Source organism: Budorcas taxicolor, chromosome 1 (genome assembly GCF_023091745.1).
Source record: "Budorcas taxicolor isolate Tak-1 chromosome 1, Takin1.1, whole genome shotgun sequence".
In the NCBI taxonomy this organism is placed as follows: Eukaryota; Metazoa; Chordata; class Mammalia; order Artiodactyla; family Bovidae; genus Budorcas; species Budorcas taxicolor.
The window spans coordinates 52,982,884-53,010,021 of record NC_068910.1 but is presented as its reverse complement, the minus strand read 5'-3'; the positions used below and the strand labels follow the sequence as shown (position 1 = coordinate 53,010,021).

Genomic DNA, 27,138 nt, shown 5'->3' with positions numbered 1-27,138 from the left:
AAATGTTATGACATGAAATAGCATGCAAGGATAATTTTTTATTGAAAAAAGTAGATTATAAAAGTGCATGGGGCTTGCTTCCATTTCCAAGAATACATCATATTATAATATATATTTTGTTGGAATGCAGATAGGCTTGGAAGCAGATAGACTAGAAAAAACAGTGGTTACATCAGGTGTTGGGATTTGGCGTGGTTTTATTCTTAATTCGTTCTTGTTTAAAGTGTCTCCAATAATAATGTGTTAATGTGTTACTTAAATAGGATAAATTTATAAAAGTCTTTCCCAGCAGTCTGAGGCTGGTTTATCTGTAAGATGAGGGATATCAAGGTGATTAGGGTGTTGAGGTACCATATGCAAAGGAGCAAAGGCAGTGAGGCCCCCCGCCCAGGAGCGAGGCTTGGGGGCACGAAGGGGCGGTCCAAAGGCCCCGCCCCTTAACGTCACGTGCTCACCGGCAGCCAATAGCCGCCTCCGAGCCCACCTAGGGGACGGGGCGGGGCGCCCAGCTGTCGTCACCAGGACAACGGGCGTTGCCGGCGCCTTGTGACTCTGGGCTGTGGGCGCGCTCGCGGCTCTTCGGCCATGGTGAGTTTAGGGCCCTCGCAGCCTGGCCACTAGGCCCTTCCCCGCCCGAGCTGTGTCTCCGCGCGGCCGCCTGCTGGTCTGGGCGGGCGGCGCCGGGGTCGCCCAAAGGCCGGGCCGCGGCCTGCGGGGCTGCCGGGCAGGGCAGGGCTGGGCGGGCCCCCGGGAGGGGGAACCCTGGGGCAGGCGGAACGCCCGCCCGCTGCCCGGGAGCGGCGTCCCGCCGAGAGTGCCGGGGTCACTGCGGGGACCCAGACCCGGCCGGCCGCCGGACAGCGTAATGCTGTTTCGCCGTAGCGAGCCTGATAAGCCACTCAGAGAGGGTGTGGTTAGGGGGAAAAAAGGATAGGTATGAATATCATCTAGCGTGTATAGTCCTATTAACACTATTTCAGTTTGCGTGCTTCCTGTCCCATTTCTATGCAGTTATGTACAAATAGGTATCTCTTTGAAATTCATCATTCTGACAGGTTTCTATAGCATGTGGAAATTTGAATTTGTAATTTTGGAGATTCCTCACTCCTTTTTAAAAAATGGGGCATTAAGGTGGTGTTTTTCCTGAGTGCAGCACCCTAACTCGGGGATTTAATTCCTAATTAGTGCGTGGTAAACCCTTTAAATTATTACCTTTATTCAATAAACTTGAGACTGAGTGGGCATCCCACCTGGACCCCATTAAGCTCGTTTAAGACCTAACCCGAAGATTCGGCTCAGGTATTGGCTTGAATAGGCAAGATTTAGGGAATTGCCAATCGAAGGTGTGAATTCTCCAGAAGCCTCCAAAGGGTGTGAAAGAAGAGCAGAGCTGGATTTTCTGCTTGGAGACACACCTTTGGTGTATTTGCGAGAGGGTGTGGGGGTGGGTGATAGGAAAACGCTTAGTTCTGAAAAACAGTTTTTGTAACTGTTGGTAGTGTTACCTAGATTTGCTGCTTACCTGCAGGGGTTAGTGGAAGAGGTACCAAACTGAGAGTGCCCGGTGCTCCCCAAGTGCCGGTAAGGCTTCTGGAGAGAGACGCTGCCCTTTAGAATCTTGGCTGGCTCTGTCTTGTCTTAGTAACTACGCTACTAAGAGAACGTGGATGATGGGTATCTCATTGACCCCAGAAGAACGACTGGCAGCTGTATGACCTGTTGATAGCAGGGAAAAGAATACCCGTCACCCACAAATAACAGCAATGCCTTCTTTAGTCCCTGCATGTTTGTTTTAAATTCTGAGTTGCTTTAAGTGAAAATTAATGGAGCCAGAAGAGTTTCAGGAAATGAAGTTATAAAAAGCTAAGTGTTGTAAATGTTGCGGCATCTTACTTTTTACATGTAATCTGGGAGAAAAGCTTACAATTCTAGCAAGGGGAAAGAACATTAGGGAGTTACAGTTTCACAGCTTTCTCCCGTTGTCCGTTTTCCTTTCCTTCTTTTTCATCCACCTGTTCCATCCTGACCCACACCTTGAGTCACTGTTGTAAATTTTAGAGTTTTATGTACTCTGAAAGCATCTTGTACTTGTGTACTACTGGTTGCTTTGCCAAACTTAGAAATGCTTTGGTTTTTATCTTCAAGCATTAAGAATTTAATTCATGGGAGGAATTTAGGTGGGTGGTAACCTGCTGTCTAGGCTCCAGGGTAAAAGCGGAGTGAGTGGTTCGTGTAGAGGGAGGATAAGGAGGCTGCTTTTAGAGTCCCCCAAATGTATTCCAGATAGTAACATTACCCTTCCTTAAATGCTTGAATCTAAACATACGGCTTTAGCATTTGATATTTATGGCGCTGCACGTGAATTTTTCTTCAGGGGCTTCCCTGGCAGTCTGGTGATTAAGACTCCATGGCTTCCAATGCAGGAGATGTGGGTTTGATGTCTGGTTGAGGAACTAAGAAGTTGTTTAGTCGCTCAGTTTTGACCCCATGGACTGTAGCCCACCACGCCCCTCTATCCTTGGGATTCTCCAGGCAAGAATACTGGAGTGGGTTGCCATTTCCCTCTCCAGGCGATCTTCCCGACACAGGGATTCAGCCCATTTCTCTGGCATTGGCAGGTGGATTCCTTCCTGCTAAGACACCTGAAAAGCCCTAAGACCCACATGCCGTGCAGAAAAAAAAAAAAGAAAAAAGAATTCAGTTAAGCCACTTGTTTCTATTGCCTTTGAATGATAAATGACAGCTGACATTTATTGTGTACATTTTATGTGTGAGACATTTTTATAAGCACCCCATGTGTCTTAGGTAACCATCACAACAACCTTACGCGGAAAATACCGTTTCCACATTTTAGAGATGAGGAAATGAGGCGCAGAGAGGTAAAGTGACTTGCCCTAGTCACCCAGTCAGGTTTCAAAACCAGGCCTCTTGTCTCAGAGCCTGCTTATACAAATGTTGGATTATGCTATAATGCATGGTGCCTTGCCATATGTTCCCTCCACATATATGCCATTTTTCTGTTAGGAGATGAGTTTTCTCCCTTGTCTGGATTTTAGTGTGTTGCACACTTATGGGTATTTGCCTTTTGATCTTGACACTCGGCTGCACACTGTTGCACAGAGTAGGCATGCCTAGCCTTCTCTGCTCTGCCTTTTCTCTTTCACACAGGAAATGAACAGGAATCAATGATGGCAGATTATTGGATTAGGGTTCATACTCATGGCTTAATAGCATGTAAAGTTTCTCCTGTCATTTCAGTTTGTGTTCAGGAATTGGCACCTGCTTTCTGTGAATCACAAAGACTGGCTTTTTTTTTCTTTTTTTTAAATTTTAATTGAAGTGTAGTTGATTGACAGTGTTGTGCCAGTCTCTGCTGTACAGCAGTGTGACTCAGTTATACACACACACACATTCTTTTTTTATATATTCTTTTTTGTTACGGTTGATCCCAGGAGACTGGATATAGTTGCCGGTGCTATACTGTAGGACCTTGTTGTTTATCCGTTCTGTGTATATAAGCATACATCTGCTAACCCCAGCCGTCCCTCAGCCCCCTCCCGGTGGCATCCACAAGTTTGTTCTCTTCCGTCCATGTGGCTGAAGTGGCATTATTTCATTCTTTGCTATGACTGGGTGGTAGTCCGTTGTATATATGTACCATACCTTCTTTATCCATTGACCTGTAAATGGATGTTGAGGGTGTTTCTGGGTCTTGGCTACTGTAAATAATGCTGCTAGGAACATAGCGGAGCATATGTCTTTTGAATTACAGTTTTATCCGGGTATATGCCCAGGAAGTGGGATTTTCGGATTACATGGTAATTCTCTTTTTAGTTTTCTGAGGAGAAAGAAATCCATATTGTTTTCCATAGTGGCTGCATCAACTTACATTTTCTTCAGCAGTGTAGGAGGGTTTCCTTTTCTCCACACCTTCTCCACCATTTGTTATTTGTAGATGTTTTGATGATGGCCATTCTGACCTGTATGAGTTGATACCTTGTACTTTTTGGTTTGCATTTATAATTAACAATATTGAGCATCTTTTCATGTGTCTATTGGCCATTTGTATGTCTTGTTTGGAGAAAAGTCTGTTAAGGTCTTTTGTCCAGTTTTCAATTGGGTTGTTTGTGTTTTTGTTGTTGAGCTGTATCAGCTGTTTGTGTGTTTGGGTGATTAAGCCCTTGTTGGTTGCAGCATTTGCAAATATTTTCTCTTGTTCCATAGGTTGTCTTTTCATTTGGCTTATGGTTCCTTTGCGGTGCAAAAGCTTGTTGAATTTGATTAGGTCTCATTTGTTTATTTATGTTTTTATTTCTATTGCCTTGGGAGACTGACCTAAGAAAACGTTGTTACAAGACTAGCTTTTAACGTAAAGCCATTAGACTTGAAAGATGAGACTATTTTTAAAAGTAAAATTTTGTTTTCTGAGGTTTTTTTTCCTAGTAATCCATTCAGTTCAGTCACGCGGTCGTGTCCAACTCTTTGCAACCCCATGGACTGCAGCATGCTAGGCTTCCCTGTCCATCACCAATTCCTGGAGCTTGCTCAGGCTCATGTCCATCGAGTTCGTGATGTCATCCAACCATCTCATCCTCTGTCATCCCCTTCTCTTCCTACCTTCAATCTCCCAGCATAGTTTTCATTTATTTTAGTTGTATATTCTAAAATTGTTTTTAAAAAAGACATCAAAAAGCTTTAAACTTTAATTCGTATGGATCAAAATATATGTTGGATTACCTGTTGTCATCAGGCTTTTGTTAACTGCGTTCCTCTGTAGCTTGTAAGGCCGAATTATTTTTTGGAAATATAAAACAGCATTGTATCATAGAATTTTCCCATTTTAATTGATTTCATTTGGAGTTCTCCCAATGTCGGTCTTTCTGTATTTGCTTGTGGTTAAGACTTCTCAGAGGTGTTGAGAAGCAGAATAAAGTATATTTTATTTTACCAACACTTTTGGTCTCTTTGCTATCACATGGTATAGTTAAGAGAGCTTATATAATGAGATCTTTGTTAATAGATCATGACAAGTTTCTCTCTTATTAATTTTCCTTCTCTGGGCAAAACTAGTCTCCTTTTTGGCTGCACTAGGGTGAGAGGGTACATAATTTTTAGTAATCGTAACAATAAGTCCCTTTCATAGAGCCCTTCCACTGTGTTCATTTTTAGGCTGATCACTTCACATTTATCTCACTTAACCCTTCCAACATCCCCGTGAGATTGACATCATTGTACTCACTTAATAGGCCCAATTGTTTAGACAGTTTGCCCAAGGTCACATAGTTGGTGAGTGACAGCCAGGATTTGAACTCAAACAATCTGTCTCTAAAGTGTGGCATTTAAAGCACTGCACCGTGGCTTCTTCCCAAACTAGAGATTGTGCCTGGTACCTGGCGTGCAGCTTTTCCAGTTCTCAGTGCTGCCCCTGTAATTGTGTCTTTCCATTAAATTTTCTGTCCCATGGTTTTCTGTCCAACAGATATTTGTGCATCTCAGTATGTGCCAGTCTCTTCTAGGCAGTGGCTATACAACCGTGAATGGAACAGAAAAGGCTCTGGCCTCATGGAGTTTACATTCCAGTGGTGGGAGGACAGATAATAAGCGTATAGATATGGTGGTGAGAAGGGCTTTGGAGAAAAAGCTGAATAAGAGGAAGTTTTGAGGATGGATGAATGGATGAGAGGAGGGAAGACTTGCTTTTTTTGTAAAAAAATACTTATTTGGCCGTGCTGGGTCTTAGTTGCAGCATGCAGGATCTGTAGTTGGGACAAGCTAACTCTTATTTGTAGCATGTGAGATCTGGTTCCCTGACCAGGGATCACACCCGGGCCCCCTGCATTAGGAACTGGGGAGTCCTAGCCGCTGGACCGCCAGGGAAGTCCTGGAACTTAACTCTTTCTGTCGGTGGAAGGGAAGGTGTCTCCGATCAGGTGACATTTGAGCAGAGGGTGTGTCACGTGAATGCCTAGGAGAAAGACCATTCCAGGAAGGAACACAAATGCAAAGGTCCCGAGGCACTGCCTGGTGTATCAGAGGAGCAGCAAGGAAAACCTGGAGTGTTGGCAAGTGTTGGAAAGCCAGGTTAGTCAGGGAGACCAGACTGCGCAAGACGAACCAGCCATTTAAAGGTGTTTGCCTTCCATTTGAGGAGAGAGGAGGTGCTTGGCAGAGTTTGGGGAGAATGGCAGAGCATGACTGGACGTTTCATGAGAGGACCATTCGGTCTGCTAGGTGGGAGCTGTGCGCGAGGCAGGAGTGAGGGGAGAAGGGGTAGGGACAAAGGAAACCAGAGAAGGCCTTGTTAGGTTCCGCCATCTGTGGGGTTGGCTGTGCAATAGGAAAGCAAGTGAAGAATGGTTCAGTGATTGGAGTCTGAGCAATAGTAACACGTTGTCGTTTGCTGAGATGAAGGCTAGGGGAGGAGTAAATTCAGCAAGGGATGAAGAAAGGAGTTGGTGTTGGGCTTGATCAATTCGTGATCCTTATTAAACATCTAAAGTGAAAGACATCTAGAGACACAGAGTTACGTTTTCAGAAACAGTGGGATATTTTTAAAACGCAACCTGAATTGAATCTTGAAGTATTAGATTTGGAAGAGACTTCTTGAGTTTTTTTAGTACAGTTCTTTCATTGTGCAAACTAGAAATGCTGAGAGATCGATTGCCTGCCACAGAGTTAAATAGCCTTTACTACCGATTCTCCAGTACAAAGAACCCTTGACCTGGAGTCAGGAGATACAAGTTTATATTGTAATTTTTTTTTTTTCAGTGCTAAACCTTGGGTAAGTCATTTATCTGCTCCAAGTCTTTCTTCTATCAGATAATAAAGACTTCCACTGTTAGGATGTTGAAAGTTGCAAAAACTAGACATTGCTGTTTCTACCCTAATGATGGGAAAAGGTTGAGAAGCTACAAGATTGTGGTTCTCTAAAAACCATCTAGAGAGCTGAGGTCACAAAGAAATGTACATGAATTAAAATTCAGGATGTAACGTGCCCTTCCCAGAAAAAAGGAGACACATAGATACTTTCATGTGTGGAGGGGTCAGCAGGAGGAGGAAGAGTCTGCTACAGACAGCTCTTGGAGAAATCAGTCAACTTTTGCTGACTGCTTGTGGGCTGGAGTGACCGTTGGAATCCCGAGGAGCCACAGCCACAGAGCACTCTGCACCTACCTCTCTTTCCCTTGGGTCTTCCCTGAGTACATGGATATAGACATGCGCTGGATGCCGGGGCCCAGGGAAGAGAGTGCAGGACCTTCCTGAGGTGGGTGATGCCTGCTGCAGGCCAGGGTCAGGGCAGGAGAATCAACAGAAATCTCTCTGAGGCGCTAGGGGCTTTCCCCAAGTGCAAGGCAGGGTTACCACGGACAGGGCCACGGCAGGGGAGCTGAGAAATGTCTCTCTGTGGCTATCCAGGCTTTCAGTCAGGGAGGCAGCAGGCTTTGAGGTGGCAGACAGAGGCAGACAGAGAGACCTCCATAAGGCACGGACAGCAGAGGGTGCCACAGCAGAGCCAGCTCCCCGGCTGACAGCTGGAGTGTGAAACAGACAGTGCTCTCAGCTTTCAGAAAGCCAGCACCTGGGTTGTAAAGCTCAGAGAGATCTGTGAAGTTTACCAGTGCTCAGATCCCAACTTCTCCTGAAGGTGCATTTCTGATTGCACCCTAAAAAAAATTTAAAGCCAGTCTTGAACTGAATCTAACTAGTGCTGTAACAAAATTGAGACCCAGATCAACTAGAAATTAAAAACATTCAGTGCCCGCTACCTTCACTCTAAGCAGCCTAATTGAAGGAGGAACTTTTCTTTATGGAGGTAAATGACTGTATCTTAAAAAGATTCAGGTATAATTGACATAATAACGTATTAAAGTTGTACAACGTAATGATCTGAAATTTGTGTATTTTGCAAAATGATCACCGTAACAGGGCTAGTTAACATCTGTCACCATACAAAGTTGAAGAATTTTTGCCTTGTGATGAGAATTTTTAAGATCTATTCTCCTAGCCCTTTCAGATATGCCAAACAGTATTGTTAACTATAGTTACCATGCTGTATGTTACATGCCCAGGATTTATCCATTTTGTAACTGGAAATTTGTGCCTTTTGACTGTCTTCGGCTATTTTGTCCACCCTCTCATTCCCCATCTCTGGAATCATAAATCTGTTATCTATGAGTTCATTTTTAAAAAAAGATTATGCACATAAGTCAGATCATTTATCTTTCAAAGTATTTGTCTTTCACCGTGTGACGTTTCAATTGGCATAGTGCTGCTGCTGCTAAGTCACTTCAGTCGTGTCCGACTCTGTGCAACCCCATAGACGGCCGCCCACCAGGCTCCGCCGTCCCTGGGATTCTCCAGGCAAGAACACTGGAGTGGGTTGCCATTTCCTTCTCCATTCAATTGGCATAGTGCCCTCAAAATCCTTCCGTGTTGTTGCAAGTGTCAAAATTTCCTTTTTTTAAATGGCCGAATCCGAATAATATTCCATTGTATATATCTATCATATTTTCCTTATCTATTCATTTATCAATAGGCAACCTATTTACATATCTTGACTTTTGTAAATAATGCTTCAATGAACACAGGAGCCCCTATCTCTTCAAATTATTGTTTTTGTTTTCTTCAGAAAAATACCTAAAATTGGAATTCTTGGATCATAGGGTAGCCCTATTTTTAATTTTTTGGGAAACTCCATACTGTTTTCCACAGTAACTGCATCAGTTTAGATTCCCACCAGCTGTGCATGAGGGTTCCCTTTCCTCCACATTCTCACTGCTTGTTATTTGTTGTCTCTTTAATAATATCCATTCTGATAGGTGGTATCTCATTTTGATTTGTATCAATATTTCCCTGATGATTAATGATGTTGAGGGCCTTTTCATGTACTTGTCCATATGTATGTCTTTGGAAAGACTTCTGTATAGATCCTCTGCCCATTTTTTCATTAGATTTCTTGTTGAATATTGACTTCTTATTACATATGTCTAGCAGAATCATTCATAGATTGTATTTTTAGTTTGTTGGTGGTTTTCTTTGCTGCACAGAAGCATTTTAGTTTGACGTGGTCTGATGTAGTTTTTGCTTTCATGGCCTTATCTTTTGGTGTCAAGTCCAAAATCATCTCCATAACTTATGTCAAGGAGCTTACAGTCTTTTTTTTTTTTTTTTTAATTTCTAGGAGTTTTATTTTTTCCTAGGAGTTTTTTTCAAATCTTACATTTGAAGCGTACTGTCCATTTTAAGTTAATCTTTGTGCATGGTGTAGGACAGGGGTCCACCTTCATTCTCTTGCAGGTGGCTGTCCACTTTTCTCAGCACCATTTATTGAGGAGACTATCTTTTTCCCCATGGTATGTTCTTCCTGTGTCGTAGATTAATTGACCCCTATGTGTGTGGGTTTATTTCTGGGTTCCTTTTCTGTCCCACTGATCTGTGTGAATGTTTTCCTGCCAGTGCTGAACTGTTCTGATGATTGTATCGAGAGCTTTGTAGTATTGTCAGAAGTGAGGGAGCTTGAATCCTCCAGTTCTGTTCTTTCCCAGGATGGTTTTGGCTATTTGTGTGTGTATGTTTCTGTACGAGTTCTGAGATGATTTGTTGCAGTTCTATGAAAAATCCCCTGATACATTTTGATAGGGATTGCATCCAGTCTGCAGATTGCCTTGTGTAGTGTGGTCACTTTACCAGTGCTAATTCTGCCTGTATAAAACACGACATATTTGTTCATCTCTTTCTGTTGTCTTCAGTTTCTTCTTATTTTTTATAGTCTTTTATAGACTTCCCAAGTACGGCTCTTTTACCTCCTTAGGTTTATTCGTAGTTTCCTAATTTTTTTTTTTTTATGAGATAGTAAAGGTGATTGTTTCCTTAACTTCTTTGTTGGTGCATAGAAATGCAACAAATTTCTATATCTTGTTTGTATTCTTCAGATTTACAAGATTCATTGATAAGCTTTAGTTGTTTTCTGGTGGCATCTTTCAGATTTTCTACATATGGTATCATGTAATCTGCAGACAGTGACAGTTTTATTTCTTCCTTACCATTTTGGATATATTTCTTTTTCTTGTCTGATTGCTGTGGCTAGAACTTCCAATACTCTGTTGAATAAAAGTATTGAGAGTGGGCATCTGTGTTTTGTTTCTGATCTTAAAGAAAATGTTTTCAGCTTTTCACCATTGAGCATGATGTTAACTGTGGATTTGTCTTATGTGGCCTTTATTATGTTGATGTATGTTCCCTCTATGCCCACTTTCTGGGGAATTTTGATCATAAATTAATGTTGAATTTTGTCCAAAGCTTTTCCTGTGATTATTGCAATAATCATACAGTTTTTATTCTTCAGCTCCTTAATGTGGTGTATTACATTGATTTTTCAGATATTGAAAAATCCTTACATCCCTGGGATAAGTCCCACTTGATTATGGTTTATGATTCTTTTGGTGTATTGTTGGAATCAGTTTGCTGATGTTGTGTTGAAGATTCTTGCGTTTATGTTCATCAGTGATACTGGCCTGTGCCTTTCTTTTTTACTGTCTTTGGTTCTAGTATCAGGGTGATGAGTGCCTCATAGAATGAGTTTGTGATTGTTCTTTCCTCTGCATGGTGTGTGTGTGTGTGTGTGTGTGTGTGTGTGTGTGTGTGTGTGTGTGTGAATTGTTTAAGGATAGGTGTTAGTAAACTTTTCCCTAAACGCTTTGTAAAATTCACCTATGGTGTGTGTGGGGGTGTGGGTGTGGGTGTGGGTGTGGGTGTGGGTGTGTGTGAATTGTTTAAGGATAGGTGTTAGTAAACTTTTCCCTAAACGCTTTGTAAAATTCACCTATGAAGCGGTCTATTCCTGGACTTCATAGCCTCCCGCTGCACCATGTGGCTTGTGGGAACTTAGCTATCTAACAAGGGTTTGAACCTAGGCCTTGGCAGTGAAAGCACAGACCTAACCACTGGACCACTGGGAATTCCCTGGTCTGGACTTTAGCTTGTTGATAATTTCTAAATTACTGATTCAGTTTCATTACTGGTAACTTGTCTATTCATATTTTCTGTTTCTTCCTGTTCAGTCTTGGGAGATTGTACATTTATAAGAATTTGACCATTTCTTCCAGGTTTTTTATTTTATTGGCATATAGTTGTTGTATTAGCCTCTTATGATCTTTTGTATTTCTGTGGTATAATTTGTTAACTTCTTTTTCATTTCTGATTTATTGATTTTTTTTTCTTGATGAATTTGGCTAAAGGTTTATCAATTTTGTTTACATTTGCAAAGAACCAGATTTTAGTTATGTTGGTCTTTTCTGATTTTCTAAAGTCTATTTTATTTATTTCCGCTGTGAACTTCATGGTTTCTTTCCTTCTACTAACTTTGCGTTTTGTTTATTCCTTGTTTTCTAGTTCCTCTAGGTGTAAGGTTAGGTTGCTTGAGGTTTTTCTTGTTTCCTGAGGTAAACTTGCGTTGCTTTAAATTTCCCTCTTAGAACTGCTTTTGGTGCATCCCATAGGTTTTGGATCTTTGTGTTTTTATTTTCATTTGTCCCTAGATATTTTTGATTTTCTCTTTGTTTTCTTTAATGATCCATTGGTTGTTTCATAGCATGTTGCTTAACCTCCGTTGTGTGTGTGTGTTTTTTATTCCTTATAGTTGATTTCTAGTCTCATAGCATTGTGGTTGGAAAAGATACTTGATGTTATCTCAGTTTTCTTAAATTTACTGATGCTTGTTTTATGGCATTAACATGTGGTCTATCCTGGAGAATGTCCCATGTGCATTTGAAAGACAGTGTGTGTATTCTGCTGCTTTTGGGTGGAATGCTCTGTATCTATCAGTTAAGTCTATCACGTCTAATATGTCATTTAAGGCCAGTGTGTCCTTATTGATTTTCTCTCTGGATGATCACTGATATACATGGGGTGTTAAAGTTCCCTACTATTATTATGTTACTATTGATTTCTTTTTTTGTGTCTGCTAATATTTGCCTTATGTATAAAGGTGCTCCTATGTTGGGAACATAAATATTTATGAAGTTTGACGTAAAAGTTTCTCAGTTGTTTGCGACTCTTTGTGACCCCGTGGAATTCTCCAGGCCAGAATACTGGAGGGGGTAGCCTTTCCCTTCTCCAGGGGATCTTCCCAACCCAGGGATCAAACCCAGGTCTCCTGCATAGCAGGCAGATTCTTTACCAGCTGAACCACTATTTTGTTCCTGGGTTGATTCCTTGCTTATTATGTAGTATCCCTCTTTGCCTTTGTAACAGTCTCTATTTTGAGGAAATTTTTGCCCCGTATAAGTATTGCTGCTCCAGCTTTGTTTTGATTTCTGTTTGCATGGGATACCTTTTCTGTCCCCTCACTTTCAGTCTTTGTGTGTCTTTACACCTGAAGTGAGTCTCCTGTAGGCAGCATAAATAAGGGTTTTGTTTTTGTATCCATTCGGCCCCTCTGTGTCTGGATTAGAACATACAGTCTATTGCAGTTAAGGTAATTATTGATGCATATGTTCTTACTGCCATTTTGTTCATTATTTGGGGGTGGTTTTTATCTTTTCCGTTTGTTCTTGTTATTTGATGACTATCTTTAGTGTTATGTTTGGATTTTTTCTTTAAAAAATATTTATTTATTTGGCTGCACTGGGTCTTAGCTGTGGCATGCAGGATCTCCTCTGCATCACGTGGAGTCTCTTGTTGCCCTGCGCGGACTTCCTAGTTGTGGCACACAGGCCCAGTAGTTGTGGCATACAGGCTCTCTATTTGGGGCACACGGGCTGCAGAGTGCACAGGCTCAATAGTGCCACGTGGGCTTAGCTGCTCTGCAAGCATGTGGGATCATAGTTCCCTGACCAGGGATCAAACTAGTGTCCCCTGCATTGCAAGAGGGATTCTTAACCACTGGACCACCAGAGGTCCCTTTTTCTTTGTGCGTGTGTGTGTGTGTGTGTGTATTAGGTTTTTTGGTTTGTGGTTATTGAGAGGTTTTTTAAAATATAGCAGTCTTTATATATGTGATTATTTCAATTTGCTGATCTCTTAATTTCAAATGCATTTTTAAAACCCCTCATAATTACTGTTTTTTTATATCATACCTTTCATTTAATTGTTTTGTATATCCCTTAACTGCTTACGGGGTTTTGATATAGATGATTTTACTGTTTTTGTTTTTAACCTTCCTTCTCACTTTGTGCACGGTTGATTCCCTACCTTGACTGTAAGTGTGCCTTTACCAATGACCTTTTTCATTTTGTAGTTTTCATGTTTCCAATTGGGGCCTTTCTTTTTTCACCTAGAGTGGTTCCTTAGTATTTAATATAAAGCTGGTTTGGTGGTACTGAACTCTTTTAACTTTTGCTTGTTGATAAAACTTTTTATCTTTCTATCAAATCTGAAGGAGAGCCTTGCTGGATATTCTTGGTTGTATTCTTCAATTTCATCATTTAAAATATATCACTCTTCTGGGCGGCAGAGTTTCTGCTGAAAAATCAGGTGATAACCTTATGGGAGTGCCCCTGCTTTACCCTTGCTGCTTTTAAGATTCTCTCTTTTTAACGGCTGAGTAATACTCCATTGTGTATATGTACCACAGCTTTCTTATCCATTCATCTGCTGATGGACATCTAGGTTGTTTCCATGTCCTGGCTATTATAATCAGTGCTGCGATGAACATTGGGGTACATGTGTCTCTTTCAATTCTGGTTTCCTCGGTGTGTATGCCCAGCAGTGGGATTGCTGGGTCATAAGGGAGTTCTATTTGCAATTTTTTAAGGAATCTCCACACTGTTCTCCATAGTGGCTGTACTAGTTTGCATTCCCACCAACAGTGTAGGAGGGTTCCCTTTTCTCCACACCCTCTCCAGCATTTATCATCCGCAGCAGCTGATGAGATGGACGAAACTGGAGCCGATTATACAGAGTGAAGTAAGCCAGAAAGAAAAACACCAATACAGTATACTAACACATATATATGGAATTTAGAAAGATGGCAATGACGACCCTGTATGCAAGACAGGAAAAAAGACGCAGCTGTCTATAACGGACTTTTGGACTCAGAGGGAGAGGGAGAGGGTGGGATGATATGGGAGAATGGCATTCTATCATGTATACTATCATGTAAGAATTGAATCGCTAGTCTATGTCTGACGCAGGATACAGCATGCTTGGGGCTGGTGGTGCATGGGGATGACCCACAGAGATGTTATGGGGAGGGAGGTGGGAGGGGGGTTCATGTTTGGGAACACATGTAAGAATTAAAGATTTTAAAATTAAAAAAAATTAAAAAAAAAAATTCTCTCTTTATTTTTTGTCACTTTAATTACAATGTGTCTTGGTGTGTTCTTCTTTGAGTTTATCCTGTATGGAACTCTCTGCCCTTCCTGAACTTGGATAAGTGTTTCTTTTCCTAGTTTATAGAAGTTTTCAGCTATTATTTCTTCAGATATGTTCAATACTCCCCCTTTTTTTTAAATTTCTCTTCTTGTAGGACCCCTATAATGTGAATATTAGTGTTCTTGATACTGTCCCAGAGGTCCCTTAAACTGTCTTCATTTAAAAAAATTTTTCTGTTCAGTGGTCAGAAATGTGATCCATTTTTCCATATGTTTTAATCTACTGTTGATTCCTTCTAATATATTTTTCTTTTAAAAAATTAAAAAAAATTAATTGGTAGAAAATTGCTTTACAGTGTGTTGGTTTCTGCCATATGATGTGACTCTCTCATGATTATGTGTATGTCTTCTTCCTTTTGAGCCTCCACCGCGCCACCCCCACCCCCAATCCCACCCCTCTAGGTCACCGTAGAGTGCCAGGTGGGGCTCCCTGTGTTACAGAGCAACTTCCTACTGTTGTACACATGGTGATGTATGTATGTCAAGGCTGCTTTCTCAGCTCGTCCCACCCTCAGCTTCCCCACTGCACCCACATGTCCATTCTCTACTAAGTTCATCAGCATGATTTTTCTGTTTGGTTGGTGCAAAAGTAATTATGGTTTCAGATCCTGAATGTTAAATCATCATAACTAGGCTCAAACACATCTTTACTAGTCAAAATAGGAACCGTGACAATCAACACATTTTTGCAAATGAGAAATGTTTGTTTATTCCTGTAGCATAAAAAAAAAAATCTGTGCTTCCAGATATGATGAACTCTTGGAAAGCATTTTCTGGATCCTCCTGGTTGTGGAAGCATTTTCCCTGCAAAAAGTTGTTGAGATGCTTGAAGAAGTGGTAGTCAGTCGGCGAGAGGTCTGGTGAATATGGTAGACGAGGCAAAACTTTGAGGCACAGTCCGTTCACCTTGTGCCGTGTCCCTTATGTGCCGTGTGGTCAGGCGTTGTGGAGGAGAGTGGGTTCCGTTCCGTTGACCCGTGCCGAGGCACAATCCGTTCACCTTGTGCCGTGTCCCTTATGTGCCATGTGGTCAGGCGTTGTGGAGGAGAATGGGTTCCGTTCCGTTGACCCGTGCTAACAGCAGGCGTTGCAGTTTTCTGTGCATCTCCCTGGTTTGCTGAGCATACTTCTCAGATGTAATGGTTTTACCGGAATTCAGGAAGCTGCAGTGGGTCAGACGGGCATCAGACCACCAAACAGAGACCATGGCCCATTTTTTGGTGCAAGTTTGGCTTTGGGAAGTGCTTTGGAGCTTCTTCTTGGTCCAGCCACTGAGCTGGTTGTCATATAAAATGCACTTTTCATCACACGTCACAATCAGATTGAGAAATGATTCATTGTTGCATAGAATAAGAGAAGGTGACACTTTAAAAAATGATTTTTAAAAATTTGTCAGCTTATGAGGCATCCACTTATTAAGCTTTTTCACCTTTCCTTTTTGCTTCAAATGCCAAATGATTGTAGAATGGTCGATGTTGAGTTCTTGGGCAACTTCCTGTGTAGTTGTAAGAGGATCAGCTTTGATGATCCTCTCAGTTGATCGTTGTCAACTTCTAATGGCTGGCCACCGCGCTTCTCATCCTCAAGACTCTCGTCTCCTTTGCAAAACTTCACAAACCACCACTGCACTGTATGTTCATTAGCAGTTTTTGGTCTATGATATTGCAAGTTGTCTCCACTGCTTTATAACCCATTTGGAACTCGATTAAGAAAATTGCTCGAATTTGCTATTTGTCTAACATCATTACTGTAGGTCTAAAATACATATAAAATAAACAGCAAGTAATAATTCATTAGCAAAAAGCATAAAGCAAGAATTGTACATTGTGCATTAAAATCATGTATAACATAACCACATTTATACAAGGCATCCCAATATCTAATGGCAAAGTTGAACAATGCAAAACTGAAATTACTCTTGCACCAACCTAGTCGATTCCCTATATGTGTGTTAATATGTGATATATGTTTTTCTGACTTACTGTCCTCTGTATAAGAGGCTCTAGGTTCGTCCACCTCACTAAATCCAACTCAAATTCGTTCCTTTCTATGGCTGAGTAATATTCCACTGTATATGTGTGTCACGTCTTCTTTATCCACTCATTTGTAAATGTACCTCTAGGTTGCTTCCGTGTGCTGGCTATTGTGACTCTTGCTGCAGTGAACATTGGGGTGCATGTGTCTTTCAGAACTGTGGTTTTCTTTCTAGTGTATTTTTCATTTCAGCTATTGTATTCTTCATCTCTGTCTTTTTACATACATATTTTCTCTTTGCTAAATGTTTTTAACTTCTTGTTCTGTGCATCCATTGTTCTCCTCAGTGGTTTGATCATCTTTACAGTCATTACCCCAACCTCTTTTTTGGGTGGATTGCCTGTTTCCACTTCACTAAGTTCTTCTGGGGTTGTATCATGTTCCTTCATTGGAACATGTTTCTCTGTCACCTCATTTTGCCTAAGTTGCTATTTATACTTTCACGTGTCTAGTAGGTCAATACATATCTTGACCTTGGAGACACTGTTCTGTGCAAGATGTCCTGTGTTGTCCCCAGCCTGTATGCTCTCGAGGTTTCCCTGTGAGGGCTGTGTGGGTCCTTCTCTTGTGGCAGGCTGACTGTGTGGGCGGTCTGGTAGGCTCGATTGGCCTCTCCTCTAGTTGGTTACCAGCCGTGCCTTATGAAGAGACTGGTGGGGCCCAGTTGCCAGGTCACTGACTGCGGTGCCCCAGGAGGCCTGGGCTAGTGCCTGTTCACTGGTGGGAGGGTGCACTCAGGGTCCAGAAAACTCTGGGGCTGCTGTCCGTCCACTACTGGTGGGTGAAACCAGGTTTTGGTTTAACGCTGGACTACTTATGGCCTAGAAAACTACTTATTGACTAGAAAACTAGTCAATCTAATCACACTAGAACCACAGCCTTCTCTAACTCTGTGAAACTAAGCCATGCCCGCAGGGCAACCCAAGATGGGCGGGGTCATGGTGGAGAGGTCTGACAGAATGTGATCCACTGGAGAAGGCAATGGCAAACCACCTCAGTGTTCTTGCCTTGAGAACCCCATGAACAGTATGAAAAGGCAAAATGATAGGATACTGAAAGAGGAACTCCCCAGGTCAGTAGGTGCCCAATGTGCTACTGGATATCAGTGGAGAAATAACTCCAGAAAGAATGAAGGGATGGAGCCAAAGCAAAAACAATACCCAGCTGTGGATGTGACTGGTGATAGAAGCAAGGTCTGATGCTGTAAAGAGCAATATTGCATGGGAACCTGGAATGCCAGGTCCATGAATCAAGGCAAATTGGAAGTGGTCAAACAAGAGATGGTAAGAGTGAACATTGACATTCTAGGAATCAGCGAACTAAAATGGACTGGAATGGGTGAATTTAACTCAGATGACCATTATATCTACTACTGCGGGCAGGAATCCCTTAGAAGAAATGGAGTAGCCATCATGGTCAACAAAAGAGTCCGAAATGCAGTACTTGGATGCAATCTCAAAAACGACAGAATGATCTCTGTTCGTCTCCAAGGCAAACCATTCAGTATCACAGTAATCCAACTCTATGCCCCAACCAGTAACACTGAAGAAGCTGAAGTTGAATGGTTCTATGAAGACCTACAAGACCTTCTAGAACTAACACCCAAAAAAGATGTCCTTTTCATTATAGGGGACTGGAATGCAAAAGGAGGAAGTCAGTAAACACCTGGAGTAACAGGCAAATTTGGCCTTGGAGTACAGAATGAAGCTGGGCAAAGACTAATAGAGGTTTGCCAAGAGAATGCACTGGTCATGGCAAACACCCTCTTCCAATAACACAAGAGAAGACTCTACTCATGGACATCACCAGATGGTCAACACCGAAGTCAGATTGATTATATTCTTTGCAGCCAAAGATAGAGAAGCTCTATACGGTCAGCAAAAACAAGAACAGGAGCTGACTGTGGCTCAGATCATGAACTCCTTATTGCCAAAGTCAGACTTAAATTGAAGAAAGTAGGGAAAACCACTAGACCATTCAGGTATGACCTAAATCAAATCCCTTATGATTATACAGTGGAAGTGAGAAGTAGATTTAAGGGCCTAGATCTGATGGAGTGCCTGATGAACTATGGACAGAGGTTCATGACATTGTATAGGAGACAGGGATCAAGACCATTCCCATGGAAAAGAAATGCAAAAAAGCAAAATGGCTGTCTGGGGAGGCCTTACAAATAGCTGTGAAAAGAAGAGAGGCGAAAACCAAAGGAGAAAAGGAAAGATATAAGCATCTGAAAGCAGAGTTCCAAAGAATAGCAAGAAGAGATAAGAAAGCCTTCCTCAGCAATCAATTCAAAGAAATAGAGGAAAAGAACAGTATGGGAAAAACTAGAGATCTCTTCAAGAAAATTAGAGATACCCAGGGAACATTTCATGCAAAGATGGGCTCGATAAAGGACAGAAATGGTATGGACCTAACAGAAGCAGAAGATATTAAGAAGAGGTGGCAAGAATACACAGAAGAACTGTACAAAAAAGATCTTCACGACCCAGAGAATCACGATGTTGTGATCACTCATCTAGAGCCAGACATCCTGGAATGTGAAGTCAAGTGGGCCTTAGAAAGCATCACTACGAACAAAGCTAGTGGAGGTGATAGAATTCCAGTTGAGCTATTTCAAATCCTGAAAGATGGTGCTGTGAAAGTGCTGCACTCAATATGCCAGCAAATTTGGAAAACTCAGCAGAGGCCACAGGACTGGAAAAGGTCAGTTTTCATTCCAATCCCAAAGAAAGGCACTGCCAAAGAATGCTCAAACTACTGCACAATTGCACTCATCTGACACGCTAGTAAAGTAATGCTCAAAATTCTCCAAGCCAGGCTTCAGTGATACGTGAACTGTGAACTTCGAGATGTTCAAGCTGGTTTTAGAAAAGGCAGAGGAACCAGAGATCAAATTGCCAACATCCGCTGGATCATGGAAAAAGCAAGAGAGTTCCAGAAAAACATCTATTTCTGCTTTATCGACTATGCCAAAGCCTTTGACTGTGTGGCTCACAATAAACTGTGGAAAATTCTGAAAGAGATGGAAATACCAGACCACCTGACCTGCCTCTTGAGAAATCTGTATGCAGGCCAGGAAGCAACAGTTAGAACTGGACATGGAACAACAGACTGGTTCCAAATAGGAAAAGGAGTGTGTCAAGGCTGTATATTGTCACCCTGCTTATTTAACTTCTATGCAGAGTACATCATGAGAAACGCTGGGCTGGAAGAAACACAAGCTGGAATCAAGGTTGCCGGGAGAAATATCAATAACCTCAGATATGCAGATGACACCACCCTTATGGCAGAAAGTGAAGAAGAGCTAAAAAGCCTCTTGATGAAAGTGAAAGAGGAGAGTGAAAAAGTTGGCTTAAAGCTCAGCATTCAGAAAACAAAGATCATGGCATCCAGTCCCATCACTTCATGGGAAATAGATGGGGAAACAGTGGAAACAGTGTCAGACTTTATTTTTTGGGGCTCCAAAATCACTGCAGATGGTGCCATGCAATTAAAAGACGCTCACTCCTTGGAAGAACAGTTATGACAAAAAGTTGGCTTAAAGCTCAGCATTCAGAAAACAAAGATCATGGCATCCAGTCCCATCACTTCATGGGAAATAGATGGGGAAACAGTGGAAACAGTGTCAGACTTTATTTTTTGGGGCTCCAAAATCACTGCAGATGCAGCCATGAAATTAAAAGACGCTCACTCCTTGGAAGAACAGTTATGACCAACCTAGATAGCATATTAAAAAGCAGAGACATTACTTTGCCGACTAAAGTCTGTCTAGTCAAGGCTATGGTTTTTCCTGTGGTCATGAATGGATGTGAGAGTTGGACTGTGAAGAAGGCTGAGCGCCGAAGAATTGATGCTTTTGAACTGTGGTGTTGGAGAAGACTCTTGAGAGTCCCTTGGACTGCAAGGAGATCCAAGCAGTCCATTCTGAAGGAGATCAACCCTGGGATTTCTTTGGAAGGAATGATGCTGAAGCTGAAACTCCAGTACTTTGGCCACCTCATGCGAAGAGTTGACTCACTGGAAAAGACTTTGATGCTGGGAGGGATTGGGGGCAGGAGAAGAAGGGGACGATAGAGGATGAGATGGTGGATAGCATCACTGACTCGATGGATGTGAGTCTGAGTGAACTCCGGGAGTTGGTGATGGACAGGGAGGCCTGGCATGCTGTGATTCATGGGGTCGCAAAGAGTTGGACATGACTGCGCGACTGAACTGACTGACTGATGGTCTGAGTCAGGCCCTGGGGTCTGACTGTAGTGCCCAGCGATCACAGAGCTGGTATCTGATAACTGATGTGTTGAGGGGTGGTGCGGGAGGTGTTTCCTGACACAGATATGGCGTCAAGGGCATTCTAAGGCTGTGCTGGCCTGCTAGGAGGAAGGGTCAGGGCCAGCCGGTCCCAGGGTAGGGTCTGGCCTGCCTTGGGCAGGCCGGCTGTGCAGACTACAGCTCTCTTGCATCTAGTGTCTGCCCCCGGTAGGTGAGGCTTGTCCAGAGCCTAGAGCGGGACTCCTGGACAGTTTGGCTGGTGCCTGTCCGTGGGAGGGTGAAGCTGGGTCCTGTCCCTGTGATGGGCAGGGCTGTGTCCAGAGGTGACTGTGGTCTCAGGGAGTTTTAGGCTGCCTGTCTGCTGATAGGTGGGGCTGTGTCCCTGTCCAGTTAGTTGCTTCGCCTGAGGTTTCCCAGCACTGGTCGCTACAGGCTGTTGGACGGGCCAGGTTCCTCAATGGGGCCTGCCAGTGCCCGTGTTTGCCCAATAGAAGGAGCTCCCAAGAATGGCCTCTGCCAGTGTCTTTGTCCCCAGGATGAGCCACAGCCCTGCTTCCCCCACCTCTCCAAGAGACTCCCTGAGGCCAGCAGGTAGGTCTGGCCCTCGCTCCTGTCAGATGGCTGCTTTTGCCCGGAGCTCTGGAACACGGCAGATTTTGTGTGCTCCTTTTAAGAGCCTGCTCTCTTTCCCTCAGTCCTTAGGGACTCCTGAGGCTAAGCCCCACCGACCTTCAAAGCCAGATTCTCGGGTTTGTCTTCTTGCTGCCTGACCCCAGGGCTGTGGAGCCTGATATGGGGCTCAGCACGCTCGCTCCTGGGGGAGAACCTCTGCAGCGTAATTACCCTCCAGTCTGTGGGTTGTCATCTCTGTGGTGAGGGACCGGGTTGTTTCGCCCCCTCCTACCTGTCTCATGTAGCTCCTTCTTTATGTCTTTAGCTGTAGATTTTTTTCTGGTAGGTCCTGGTCTTTTTCATGGGTGGTTGTGATTTTGGTGTGCGTCTGAGAGGAGGTAAGCTCGTGGTCTTTCTGCTTTGCCCTCTTGGCTAGTCTCTCCTTCCCTTCTGTCAATTGTTTCAAAGAAACAGCTCTTGGTTTCATTGATCTTTGTAAAGTTCTGGGGTTTTTTACTCACAATTATTTGTTGTAAAATAACAAATTATGAGACATGGAAAGAAATAAGAGTGTGACCCATGGTTAGGAGAAGAGCTTAGAGAAACTGAGTCAGTGATGGGCCAGATGTTGAACAGTTGGAATGGATGAGGAGTTGGAAAATTTTAACAGGAAAATGGAAGACTATGAAAAGATCTACCTGGGAATGCAGAAGTGATAGTACCGTGTTAGAAGTTAAGGACTCATTTGATGGGCATAACAGCAGACTGGGCATAGTTGGCAAACCCCAAGTAGAATAGGTACAAAGCTGAGAAACGCTGCTAACTCAGCACTGTTAAATCTTCCAGTTCGTGAACATGTAATGTGTTTCAGTTTAAGTCTGATGACTCAGGACAGTGTTTAGTATAAGTTTTCAATATATGATATCATGTATTCCTAAATAGGTTTTTTCTTATGCTATTACAAATGAGATTATTTTCTTAATTTTATTTTCAGGTTGTTCATTGCTAATGTATGGAAATACAAATTATTTTTCTATAAATCCGTGGTATATTTGTATGTTAAATCTTTCAACCTTGCTGAATTCCGTGATTAACAGCTTTTTATGTCTTTTTTCTGGAATTTTCAGTGTGCAGGATCGTGTCATCTATAAATAGAAGTTGTTCTATTTCTTCCTTTTCAGTCAGCATGCCTTTTATTTATTTTCTTTGCTGAATAGCCTTGCCTGGAATCTCTTAATACAGTGTAGTATAGAAGTGACGGTGTGTTAACTCTTCTCTAAATGTTTGCCATTCTTATTAAATGGTATAGAATATAAACTGTATTTGTGTCTGTCGATATTGAAGAATACTGACTTCATGAAATTAGTGTCATCGTAATTATGGGATGGTGATTGGGGCCATTAAAAAAATTTTTTTTTAATTGGTGGAAGATTGATTTACAATTTTGTGTTGGTTTCTGCTCTACAGCAGTGTGAATTGGTCATAATTATATCCCTTCCTTCCTGAGCTTCCTTGGGGCCATTTTGATCTACAAAATATGTAACTTTGTTTTTGATTGATTGAGGGACATTTTAATAATTTCAGTTTTTTCACTTTTAGGTGTTCTCAAATAATGATGAAGGCCTTATTAACAAAAAGTTACCCAAAGAACTTCTTTTGAGGTAAGTGTAGGGACTTTGTATATGATTCGAAATTTAAAGATTTAAAGATTTCATGTATGATTCAGTCATCAAGTTTGAAGACATTCTCCTTTCTCACTGTGAGTCCATAGCATAGAAAAACAGCCAGAATTAGCCTAACTGACTTTCTGTTTTTGTTTTATAGAATGCTGTTCAGCTTGTTGTTAACTTTTACTTGGTCTAATCCAGAATGTACTAAGTATGTACGTAGCATTGGTCTGGATTCTTTTTGTAATGTGGTAAGTATTGTAATAATCTTCAGTAGGTGACACTGTTTGGGTATCAGTAGATTATCTCAATGTAGTCAGTAACGCGAGGAGAGGTTATTAAGGCTGTGAGCTCCTGAAGTTATAGATGTTTAGATGTTTTCTGATAAATTGATTTTACAATAATTATACTACGTGTTCTTACTGAGCACTTAAAATGGTGTCAGCCCACGTAATGATGTTATCCATTTTATGAGAATTCTGTGCTAAGTGACAGTACTGTGGAACAGGCTCTTTGTCCTTTATTTTTAGCATTGCAGAAAATACAGGTAGTGGTATTTTGCTTGGCATTTTGCCAGGTAAAGTTATCAACCAACATTTGCTGATCCTCAGGCAGCGCAGCTTCCTTTCCTACTCAGCAGGCACCAAGGAAACCTTAGTTTAGTTTTGGATGTTATATTTTAATTGTTAACAAACAGTTAATACATGAATACATGATAATCTTAGGTGTGGCGTTTCCCAAACTTTTCATATCAGTAATGTTTCACAAAACAAAACATAAAACAGGTTTTGTGATCAATAAGTATGGGAAATGCAAGGTAAACAGAACCAGTTTCTTTACTGCGTGCCCTCTCAGAGCCTTAATAGGCTGATGAGCATGGTGGTGCTCCCAGATGAATAACTGTGGCATTTCAAACTTACCGACCTTGGGACTCTTTTAATAATCCTTGGAAATTTGGGGGGAGATACTGACCTACAGTAAGAAAGTGACCCGCTGACCCCAATCCCTGCCTGCGCTCACTCTCATTTTAACATGTGGGGGGCGAGTATGTGTGCTGTTTCCGTACTGGGGTTGCTCTGTAAATGCCGCGGGCGGCTCACCTTTGCCGCCTCGGTGTTTAGACTCCTGTTCTTGAGTCCGGAATGGGGTGGAGACTTAGTGTCTTGGGCTGATGATCACCTTTTAGGGGCTTCAGGATGGCATTTCATTGGTCATCAGGTGTTGCCATGCGCTCATTCTGCTCAGTTAATAAAGAAAATTAAGTCATGGCAAAATCACATGAAAGATACAGCAGTCACGCTTTATTTGAACAGAATAAATATTTGCTTGGCTAAGAGAGAATATTCTTTGGGTATAATGACCATTTTAAAGTTCCGAAAGTGGTGACAAGGAAGGAGTGATGTGCTTATCATATCCACCCACACGGTTTGGTCAAGCACAGTGAGCTGTGGAGCCAGCGTGGTTCGGGTGGGCCGGCTGTGGCCGTGCGGCTGTAGGGGGTGCCATCCACAGCAGACCAGAGTGAGCAGCGTTTCCACAGTTGTGCAGTGTTGCCCTCTTGGTCTGAGCACTTTTCTAGCACAGACATCAGACCTTAATGTGAATATGTCGTTTATACCCCGGGATACTCATAACCAGCTTCAGGCCGACCCACGCTAGTCGTTCAGCACTGGAGTGCGATTAAACCCCACCCTTCTCCTGAATACTGCTGCTCTTTGTGACTCAAGGCTGCTAACTTAATATTTTTTCCCTTCTGGTAGAATTAGCTGTTACACTGTACTCAGCCGTGGTACTGTTTCTACCGATTGACCAAAACGGAGGAGGAGTTGGGGTGGGGAGCACTGTGGAATTATATAACTTTCTGTGCTGGTGTGATTTCTGAACTGCTGTTTTAGAAATTTTGATTCTTTTAACGATCCATCATGGACCCAGCTTTCAAAAATCCTGGAGTTGCAGTTTTTGAATCATGCTAAGGCTCACACATAGATCATTTTTTAAAACAAAATTGTCGTTTGAGAGCAGATGTTTATAACATGTTTATTCGTAGATTTGCATTCCCACTTCTTTCCTTATTTTGGAGTCTGTAAAAGGGGAAGCTAAAAGTTAAAGGACTGCCACAGTAGGTCTTCTCTGACTCTTGCGTCTCAGGCCTAACTCCAGCCAGATTTTAATTTTTGTTGGCCTTTAAATCATTTCTGTCATTTTACTCTCACATTTTCTATTCTCAATAGTAAGAGCTTTCCCTTTCCCAGCTACCCTTTTTAAGCAAAAGATTGAAGAAGAGTTTGAGCCAGGTTGCCAAAGCAGACATCTTTGTCGTACGTTAATTCCACAACAAAGTGAATGAGTGCTACAGAGTCCCCACCTCACGAAGCTTAAGTGTTGATTGCTTTTGCTGAGTTCAATGAGGTCTTCATGCTTTCAGCCTGTCTTCTGCTTACATTTCTACTTCATATTGTGCACTTCTTTGTGACAGAGCAGACTATTGTTCCTGTTCTTATTGAAGTCCTACTTACTTTCCATCTTCATCAACAGGTGTGAATTCTTTGACTTTACGATAATCTTATTTACTTGCCGCCAAGGTCATCTTCTCTGCCATTTTTTTACTGCGTCTGTTACTACCCTCTTAAGTACTCGGCTCGCCTCCGTTGCTGTCGCCTCCGTGGCTGATCATATATAGTGAAGTCTGAGCTTACTCTCTGGAACCATTAACAAGCATGACCTGGAATTACATACTCTTCATCACTTTATATCACTTCGAATCCAGTCAGAAAAGTTGGAGTTTTTTTAATCTGGTCATCTTATATTTCTGGTTTTAAGACCCCTCAATATTATTAATTCACAGACTCCTTCTGGTACCCGTTTTTAGTTTGTTACTTAACAAGCATTGACAGTTTTGCTCTTTCTGTCCGGCTTTCACTTATAAATTAAGGATGTTAAAGTTCTCCTCTGCCCTTCACACACACACAGTTCAACAAACAGCTTGTGTTTGCTATTCCTGGAGTCAGTTATATAATGCTCAAATAGTGGAAATGTATAGTTATAATCTCTGTATCTGTTAGTGAGTTGGGTTGTCCTTGCTTATATTTATGTTCATTGTTATTGGATATGTTACTTTTGGAGCTTTACTTGGTTGAAATTTCTGCTCTCCCCACTTACTGGTTGTGTGACCTTAAAGTGACTTCGCTCTCCAGGCCTAATTTCCCATATCTGTAATAGTAATAGTTCTTACTTAAAGGGGCTCTTGGTAGCTCTGAGCATCTGGCATTTAATAAATGTTAAATAAATGTTTTATTATTATATAATATCAATTTTGGATGTCTGAATACTTAATAAATACTGTTGATAGTACAGTTAGTTTTAATACAAACAATTGATAAAAGCAAGCTATCCTGATATGCATCTTAACATATGCTTCTGCTAATGATCTGGTAAAGGACCTGGTTATTAAGCAAGTTAATATGGCCTACTGCTTCATTTCTTCAACTTGCACTAATTTAATCTCAATAGAAATTGGATATTACCATCTGACATTAAACTGACAACTTTTGGCGCTTGAGCAGAGCAGTGGTGGTAATTATGACAACTGATAATCATTTTGTGTTATTGAGAAGGCAGTCTCTTGGAAAGAACCATTCCTCTTGAGAAAAGCAGTCTGGCATGAGCAAGTATTGGCCCACAATTCAGGTTTCAAGCTGTAAGATTAATGTGTTTGACGTTAAGTTTTTACTTCTCTTTTGGGCTTCCCAGGTAAGTCAAACAGTAAAGAATCTGCCTGCAGTGTGGGAGACCTGGTTTGATCCCGGGGCTGGGAAGATCCCCTGGAGAAGGGCATGGGCAACCCATTCCAGTATTCTTGCCTGGAGAATTCCATGAACAGAGGAGCCTGGTGGGCTACAGTCCATGGGGTCACAGAGAGCAGGACACAACTGAACAAACTCACACACACACACACACACGTGGTTGTTTTCAGATTTTAGTGCTGAAATGAAAATGCATGTAAACAGCTTCATAGGAATAGGGAGTGCTACATGCAGTAAATATTTTAAAACATTGTGAGAAGACATGGCTCTTGTTAGTAATGAATAATAATGAAAGAAAACTTGTTAGACATATTTTTAAAAACCAAATCACCATTATCTATGTAATTTTCTTTCCTTTTAAAATGTATGTGGATCCAT

The 27,138-nt window shown here is 42.0% G+C and overlaps 1 protein-coding gene across 1 annotated transcript in view; it reads left to right on the top strand.

Annotated features, from left to right (window-relative positions):
• The first annotated feature begins 534 nt into the window (after positions 1 to 534).
• Positions 535 to 27,138, top strand: part of FBXL2 (F-box and leucine rich repeat protein 2) — an 80,606-nt gene continuing 54,002 nt past the window's right edge. The window contains exons 1-2 of the mRNA XM_052650246.1: positions 535 to 588; positions 22,890 to 22,951. Coding sequence (XP_052506206.1) covers positions 586 to 588; positions 22,890 to 22,951 — 65 coding nt within the window. The 5' untranslated portion in view covers positions 535 to 585. The remainder of the gene's footprint in view (positions 589 to 22,889; positions 22,952 to 27,138) is intronic.